The sequence below is a fragment of the Pogona vitticeps genome, chromosome 2, assembly GCF_051106095.1.
Source record: "Pogona vitticeps strain Pit_001003342236 chromosome 2, PviZW2.1, whole genome shotgun sequence".
Classification (NCBI taxonomy): domain Eukaryota; kingdom Metazoa; phylum Chordata; class Lepidosauria; order Squamata; family Agamidae; genus Pogona; species Pogona vitticeps.
In genome coordinates, this window is record NC_135784.1 from 209901707 (window position 1) to 209910787 (window position 9081).

The 9081-nt window shown below is 43.8% G+C and overlaps 1 protein-coding gene across 1 annotated transcript in view; it reads right to left on the reverse strand.

Annotated features, from left to right (window-relative positions):
- HSDL2 (hydroxysteroid dehydrogenase like 2) overlaps positions 1-1429 on the reverse strand; it is a 31836-nt gene extending 30407 nt beyond the window's left edge. The window contains exon 1 of the mRNA XM_072992007.2: positions 1203-1429. Within this exon, the coding sequence (XP_072848108.1) occupies positions 1203-1219 (17 nt within the window). The 5' untranslated portion in view covers positions 1220-1429. The remainder of the gene's footprint in view (positions 1-1202) is intronic.
- Positions 1430-9081: the final 7652 nt, after the last annotated feature.

Here is a 9081-nt window from a genome sequence, read left to right on the forward strand (position 1 = left end):
TGAACTATTTCTGGAGGCAAAAATATTAAAACCCAGGTTGTCCTAGTTGGGCACATCATAAGAAAGCAGGATTCTCTGGAAAAGACAATCATGCTAAGGAAAAGTGAAAGGCAGCAGGAAAAGAGGGTGACCAAATACAAGATGAATTGACTCCTCTAAAGGAAGGCACAGAGTTGAGTTTGCAAGAGTTGAGCAGGGCTACTGAAGAGAGGACAATTTGGAAATAACTCATTCATGGGGTCACCGTAAGTCAGGGATGACTTGAAAACACATAACATACAGGTACAGTTTTCTAAATGCTAAGCACAAGGGGTCCATGTACCATCGCATGGCAAAGGAATTTTTTTTTCTCTTTCCATACCATTTATAATTTTAAGAACATTTATCTTACAGTATCTATTACATCCTTCCCAGCCTGGCCTCCCCCCATCACATAAATTGCTCCAATCCCTTGATCATCTGGACAGCCGTAGCCTAACAACATATTTTATGTGAAAGGATTCTTAGAATGATGATACCGCGACACTTGCTGTTTGCATTCCTGATCCCTTTCCCAATACCTTGTCACACACACACACAAAATGCCCTTTGCCCCCCAGGCACGGTATACGCGTGCACAGTCCACAAAGGTGCGCACAGAGCAAGAGTCGTTATCTCAGCAAACGTTGCCTGACATTCTAGTGAGCCTCGTCTGCCATTTCGTTGCCCCTCCACTGAGTTTGGGAAGTTTCTTTCCCACTCCCCACGCTACTCGATGCCCTCTGCAAACCTGCCTATCCGTGCACGTCTCAAAAGTTTGCACTCTCGGGTGCAGCGCTGCAGGAATGGGCCTGGGCGAAGCTCAAGCACCACTGGGGCCACAGGACAGAGAGCATCTCTCCCTCGTCTTCTCTCCCACGGAGGAGGGAACGCCAGCCAGCCCCCTTCACGGCATCTGTCAGGGGGGGCCAAGTTTTGCACGAAGGGTTCCCATGGGGGCGGGTGGGAGCTTTTCACAGATCTCTGATCGGCAGCCCTTCGGGGGGGGGAATGGATCTACTCCCCGGGGGATTTCTGGGGTATGAAGAGGTGAGCGCCTCCATGAAGCTCAACGCCCCCCGCCCGGCCGCCCCTTCACCCTCCTTCTCCACCGAGAACCCCCATGGAAAAAAGAGAGAGAGGGCGGCATGTGGCTGGACCGAGAGACCGAGGGCGCCGCTTACCCCGTGTTGGCCAGCATGTTCAGGTCCGAAGGAAGTAAAAAGGGATGGGGGGAAACCTCCGGGCAGATAGCGGGGCCCAGGCCCGGGTGGGACGGGACGGGACGGGGACCTCCGGAGGGCGCGCCTTGGTGCCTTGCGAGGCCGCTCGGGTTCCAGCGCCTGTGCTTGCAATCTCTCAACTAGGGCAAAGGGCGCAACAATCGGAGCGGGTCACACGCGTAGGCCCGCCCCCTTCGATTCATCCCAGGCGTGGACAAAGGACCCGCCCCCTTCTCCCCCCCCATCTTAAAGAGACAGGTCCCTTTGCCCAGTCTCCCCCGCCCACCGGAATCCGCTCTCCTTTCCTCGACTCCACCCCTCACTCCGCGCGTCTATAGCAACCGGTGGGCGGAACTCCGCCGGGACCGAGCACGTGACCAGAAAGAAGCCTTTCCAGTCTCTCCCTCGCGCGTCTCTCCTTTCCTGACTGAGGTGGGCGGGGTCAGTGCGGAGGCCTCGGGGCGGGGAGCTGACCTGAGCGAAGAGGGGCGGGGAGGGAGAGGTTAGGGATGTTAATAGTTGATTCTTTTCTTTCTTTTATTTTTTATTTTTTTCCAACTTGAAGAACTGGCTACTTCACGTAATAATCTTTTTTTTGTTAATTATTTGTTGCTTCATGTGTTTGTAAGCCGCCTAGAGTGGTTGCTAAACCAGATAGGTGGGATATAAATAAATAAATAAATAAATAAATAAATAAATAAATAAATAAATAAATAAATAAATAAATAAATAATGTGTTCGCTTTTTTATTTTATTAACATGACATTTGGATGATGACGAGCCATTTACTGGGAGAGCTTGTGTATCTCTCAGCCTCGGCTTGGTGTTTAACTTTCCGGCTACACGATTGATTACTCCCACCCCTTTAGTTTACAAGACTCGGCTCGGCTCTTGGGAAAGCTCACGGCTGTGGCTTCTTTTGTCGAGTCCCATCCATCGCATGTTTGGTTGCAAAAGAGGCCCCAGCCTTGAGCTTCCAAAGAGCTGAGCAGGGCTGTTCAGGACAGGATGCCGCCGGGGAGGTCACTCATTCATTAAAAAGGTAAAGGTTCCCCTTGACAATTTTTGTCCCGTCGTGTTCGACTCTAGGGGCGGTGTTCATCCCCGTTTCCAAGCCATAGAGCCAGCGTTTTTGTCCGAAGACAATCTTCCGTGGTCACATGGCCAGTGCAACTTAGACACGGAAGGCTGTTACCTTCCCACCGAGGTGGTCCCTATTTATCTACTTGCATTTGCATGCTTTCAAACCGCTAGGTTGGCGGGAGCTGGATCAAGCGACAGGCGCTCACTCCGTCGCGTGGATTCGATCTTACGACTGCTTGGGCATCTGACCCTGCAGCACAGGCTTCTGCGGTTTAGCCCGCAGCGCCACCACGTCCCTTCACTCATTCATAGGGTCGCCATAAGTCGGAGGGGACTTAACAGGACAGAACAACAGCAAAAGTGTGCTGTTTAACAGCAACCCTTACATACCAGACCGATTGAGATCCGTGAATTTTCCTGGATTGCAATCCACCTCAACCACAGAGAGTGGAATATTTAGTCACAAGTTGATATACAAGCTTTGGCCATCTCATGAGAAGAGAAGACTCCCTGGAAAAAAACTTGATGTTAGGAAAGTGCAACGGCAAGAGAAGAAGGGGACGACAGAGGATGAGATGGCTGGACAGTGTCTGCGAAGCAACCAACATGAAATTGACACAACTACGGGAAGCAGTGGAAGATAGGAGGGCCTGGTGTGCTCTGGCCCATGGGGTCACGAAGAGTCGGACAAGACTAAACAACAACGATATTGTAAGACTCAATTAAGATGCACGGAGGAAGAGAAAAATGATATTTTTCACTGACAATGGCTTTACTTACAGTATGGTACAAAACTCACTTAAACCTATGGGTCACAGTGCTATAACGACAGCAGCTGCAGAAGGTACATTAGCAAGAAAAACAACATATTTAATATTTCATGTATACAGTACTTGCATAAAGTAACATAAGCCTCTACTTCTGATACTGTTGACACTTTGCATATACAGTATCTCATTTACTACCAAATCAGATACAGTATTCTCACAAGCAGTATATGTATCTGAGTGGAGGGGTGTATTTCACAGAGACTGAGGAATGTGGGTAAGAAACTGGGGTATGGGGTACCAAACCAATATAGAGGGCAAATTAATAAATGAGAGGAATCAACCACAACTTCCTTGGACCCACAGATACGAAGAGTTGTTATACTATCTCTCTTCTGAAAAGGCTGGTGGCGTACACTGGAAATATCGTTGTTAGCACAGTTATTAGCAAATTATGTTTTATTTAAGAGGTACCCACATGAATTGAAGATTTGTGAAATGATGCATAAATCCCAGGCTTTTAAAATAAGTGATGTTTTATATAAAACGGTAGCAGCAAGAATTGGCCATTTGTGAAATGATGCATAAATCCAGCCACTTAGTCCTTTTTTCTTTGAGCAGCTGCTAGCTCTGTTGGAGGCAAAGGTGGGCAAAGACTCTGTCAATCCCAAATGGACCTGACTCAGTTTGCCTAAGACTTCTCAGGTAAGTCTGAAGTTACGCTTTAACACACTTTTTGGAAAGAAAAAAACACTCATACAAGTCAACTTCAGTCAGTACAAGGCAAGTGCACTTCAAACAGTACAAGGCAACTTCTGATTTTGCACCTCAGAAACAATTACGATATTTTAAAAAACTTTTCCTATAAATTTAGGATATTGTGTTTTTGTATCCATGATTCAGTAAGCCAGGAAGTGGCCCAATATTGCTGCACAGTACTGTTCTTGTATTGCCAGCAGGAAAAAAAGATGTCAAACTTTACATAGCAGCAGTCAGCCTGAATGTTGATGACACCAATGGCAGCAGTCAAGATGGTCTACAGATACCCTCCTGTGTTCATTATTCAACATGTGACACCAAGCAAGAGTAAATCCCAGAAGCTAACTCTTTTTTTTTCATCAGTTAACCACTTCTCATCCAAACACAAAGCAATTCTGTGTGAATGACACATTTTGGCATGCGAATGTAGAACAATGACAATATGCTGTTGATTTGCAAGATTTAAGCAGAGTTGTTAAACATAAGACATTTGGGAGGTCATTAGCTTATATTGTCACCACACATCAGAATTGACTCGATGGCACATAACATCTTTGGAGTTTTTTAAAAAAATATATTATTATCAAGCAATTGTGGAGTGATAGGATGGATGGAATGGAGATTATGATAGGATAGACATAAGCACCAAAGCTTTGCTAACATCAAGTAGCCACAAAGCAAAGAAACAGCAAATCCATAGCTTAAACAAATGAGCTTCTGAATATTTGTCCTAGTATTTTTTTAAAAATATAAATATTTTCAAATATATCTATTTTCAAATAACAATTTTTTTAAAAAAAAATCCCCTACAGCCTGGATTTTCCCAAATAAAAAAGCAGGTGGGGCCAAACATTCTCTTTCAAGGTATGCAAGATTGGACTTTTCAATTTATATGATATATTTTAAATCTGGGGATGTTAGGGTCACCTATTTCTGAATGGTGGAAAACAGTACATCTAAATTAGTCACTTTAAAAAAATCATTACTCAAAAACCCTTTGCCCAAATTTGGCATAGAGCAAGGGCAGACTCTCTGCTGCACCTGTGTCAGATTTAATGCTGATCCAAAGCCCAGCTCAAAAGTTAATTTTCGTTTGGGGTACCATATAGAATGTTGATTTGCTCTGCCAGCAGAAGATCACTGATGCTTTCTTGTGCAGCAATAACATATTGACCTTTACATCCGTTCCATGTAGGCCTGAGACTTAATTGTTAAAATTAATTTATTTATTTTAAAATTTTTACTCTACTTTTCTCCTTTAAAAGGGCCTAAGGTAGCCTAAACCATTAAAAAGACAATATTTAAAACTAACAATGGCAAGCATACAAATATTTTAAAAGAATTAAACAAATATTATATTTTAAAGAGTAAATAAAATCAATACTAAAAAGACATTTAAAAGCAACAATCCATTTAAAACCCCTCTCAGACTAAATCACTAAAGGAAAGCCTCCCTGAAGAGAAATGTCTGTTTTGCACAAGGACAGCAAATATGGGACCAGCCTGGCCTCCCACATGAGGGAGTCTGAGGGCAGCAACAGAGAAAGCCTTCTCCTGTGTGCCCACCAAAAGTACCTGCAAAGGTGATGGTATCTGATGATCTTCACACCTGAGCAGGCTCACAAAAAGAGATGCAGTCCTTGAGATAGCTTGGGCTCCTGCCATTTAGGGTTTTATAAGTCAGAACTAGAGATGGGGGTACAAATATCCCCACACAGGTGGAGATAACGAGGGTCCAGCCCCATGGGGTCAGACGGTCCACTCACCTTCCGCTGCTACCGTGGGCTCTGCACTCCCTATCACTTCGGAACTCACGGTCTGCGAGACACTCCTGGCAGGAGGTGGGAGGACGAGCCTCACTGCCAGGTCAAAGAGTGGCTTGCAGACCGCGAGCTCCAGAGTGATAGGGAAGGGAGCGCGGAGCCTGCGGCAACAGCAGAATGTGAGTGGATTGTCCAGCCCCAGGGGGCTTGACCCTTCTTATGTCCACCTGTGTGGGGGTATTTGTATACAAATACAAATCCCCCCATCTCTAGTTAGAACTAGCACTTTGAATTGTGCCTAGAAATGGATCGGTCACCAGTGAAGCTGCCGTAACAAAGGCATTATGTGACTCCTGTGACCAGCCCCCGTTACTAATCTGGCTGCCACATTTTGTATCTAGTGAAATTTCTTGACACTTTCCAGAGGCCGCATCACTTAGAGCAGACCTGGGCAAAGTGCGGCCCGAGGGCCACATATGGCCCATGAGCCGCTCCTGTCCAGCCCGCCGGTCATCACTCCAGTCCGGTGTTCAAGCCCTTGTTCAAGCCGAAGACAGGCTGGATTTCTCTCACTGAACAAGCTGAACATCAAAACCATTTCTAGCTTTTTGTCTAAAGTTGGTCAGTTGCTTATCTTTAACATACCGCAAAAAAACCTCTTTAGTATTTGTGAAGATTAACAAGTTTAAAATAAAAACAATCATAACATCACTGTTTCATTTTATTTTTAGGTAAAGTTGATTCGGACCCCGAACACAGTTCAGATTTTTCTTGTGGCTCCCTATAGAAATTAATTTCTCACCCCTGACTTAGAGTGTGTTTCAGTAATCCAGCCCAGATGTCATTTAAGATATGTGTCACTGTGGCCAGATCAGACCTCTTCAGGAATGGGCACATCTGGTGCACTTGTTTTAACTGTGCAAAGGCACTCTTGGCCACCCCCGAAACCTAGGCATTTGATATATTTTAATAGATATAACATCTAAATGTGAAATGTATCAAAAGCAGGAAATAATTTTGTGAGGGTTTGACTTTTGGCTCCATGTTTGACTCAAAGAAATCAGTAGTTTTTTGTTGCTTCAAAACAAGTGAAAGATTTATTTGTGCATTTAACAATAAACAAATGACCATAACATGATCATGAGTCTTTTCTCCTTCTGCCAACGGGTCTTGAAGGGGTTTCCAATCTTCAAACAGGAATGGATTTCCACACCTAGTGTTCCATGGTCCTGGTAGATCTGAAGGGACCCAGTCTCTTATGTTCTGCGCCGTCAAGCTTTCCAACAAGGGAACAGTCTCGTCATCCCGATCTTCATTCCACAGGGTTCACCTCTCGGGGTCTCGGTTCTCCCAGGATCCTCCCTGTAACTCTTCCTCCTCATCTCTCCTATTCTCAATTCCAACCTTTCTCTCCTAACTCTCTCTTTCTCCTCTCGCAGTCTCCTCCTCCGCTCTCTCGCCTTGGCTTCTCCAGAATAAGAGGGTCTGGGTGGAATCTCTCTTCTCCTTCTGTAATCTGCCTCCTCTTAGTCTCTCCCATAATCCTGTCCAGGGATCCTCCATCCACACCCATTCCCCAGTCGGGCGGCAACTGCCCCCCTTCCTTTTTATCTCCCCTGTTTCTGCCTCAAACTCCACCCTCTTTTTCCTCTCCTTTCCCGCCTTTTTCTCCTGAACCTCCTCCATCATTACTTCCTGCATCTCTTCTGTCAGCTCCTCTATTTCTGTCCCTTGCTGAGCTTCCACCGTAGGCTCTAGTGCTGGCTGGGGTCTCGCCTCCTTATCCTTGTGGAGGAGGGACAGCTCTCCAGGGAGTGGGGTATCCCTCTGGCCTTCAGTCTCACAAATTTGTTTACAGTTAATTAAAATGGGGGGAGGTTTGTGTATATGTGTGGACGAATGCTGCTTCACACACTGGCAATCTCAGAGGTTCTTTGAGATGGCTGGGTAAAACTGGAAAGAGTAAAGTAAACAGATCTGGATATTATTAGACCTCTTCCAGATGTGGAAAGGAGTTCCAACCCTTCCACTTGATTCCTGTTTATCATGAAGAATCATGGCTATTTCCAGAATTCATATCCAAACATTAATTTAGGGTGAAAAAAACCCACTTCTCCCCAAAGCATTGCTGCTCAGGAAATTTTTGCATTTTTTAAAAAATATGAAAGAAATCCACTTCCTTGAAAGAATTTATCTTCTGAATCTTGTTTGTTTGTTTATTAACTGAAAGTATTAATTATAATTAATCACATGGCTGTGACCAAGGAATTAACTTCCGCTGGGAATCATAGTAGCTCTGAATAACCACCTCCCCCCCCCCCATGAACCAAGGTTAGAAATAAACCAAAGGTCAGGAGGGGACAAAAAGTATGAAAAAATTAGGAACTTGTCACTCTTGCAGCTGAAGAAAGTGTTGTGTCATATAGATGTTGGAGAAAATAATAATAAGATCAGCTGCTGAATCAGGAGCAATATGAAAAAAATGTTCTGTTTGGAAGAGCTCTCAAACACTCTAGCTAGGAGATCACAGATTCAATTCATCTCTATTCAAAAAAACAAACAGAATGTAAACAAACAGAAAGTGGGATTTTTTTCTGAACTTTAAAAGGAAGTCTGTGAATCAGATCAACATAATTATACTCTAAAGCAATGCTCCTTAGCCTTGAGTCCCCAGATGTTCCTGGACTACAACTCCTAGAAATCCTGGCCACCACAGCTAGTGGTGAAGGCTTCTGTGAGTCTTAGTTCAAGAACATCTGAGGACCCAAGGTTGGAAATAATTGCACTAAAGGTAAGGGAGACTTGTTTTTGATGTATCAATGTATCAATAAAAAGTATTCTATATGTGTACGATTCAAATAAGAGAAAATAAATCAATACTTGGGATGTTTGTCCCGGGATATAAACCACGTGACCACGATTCAGTGCAACAGAGGTATGGAAAGTATCGGAAGAACTAGAAAATATTTCTCGCATGTGACTTTAGTCTAAGCCTTTCCCACAAATGGTGATTTTGTGACAGTGAATTCAACAATAGCTGAAAATTCAAAGACACTATTTTAATTAAATTGCCATGAACTGTTACTCCAAGGTATTTGATTGAGGGACTAGCTGGTATTCCCATCCCTTGATATAGATTTTTTTTAAATCAACCAACATGTTTATCACTCAAATACTCAATTTTAATCTATTAATTCCTGCCATTATAGGACACAGCCTATAATGGCAACAAAGCTCAACAATCAACTGAAGGAGATTCATAAATCATGGTTCCAAATATTCCAAAGGTATATTTTTCAGGAATCAATGAAGTTCAGGAGCTAGGCTGTAGAGTGTTAGTTGCTTTTAATCTCTGATTTTAAATTCTGTAAAAGAAAGCAAAGGTTTTTAAAACAATATTTATTTCAGTCATTTTGGGGATTAATTTTTAAGTAGCTTGAGTTGATCATTCATCAGTCTATACATATA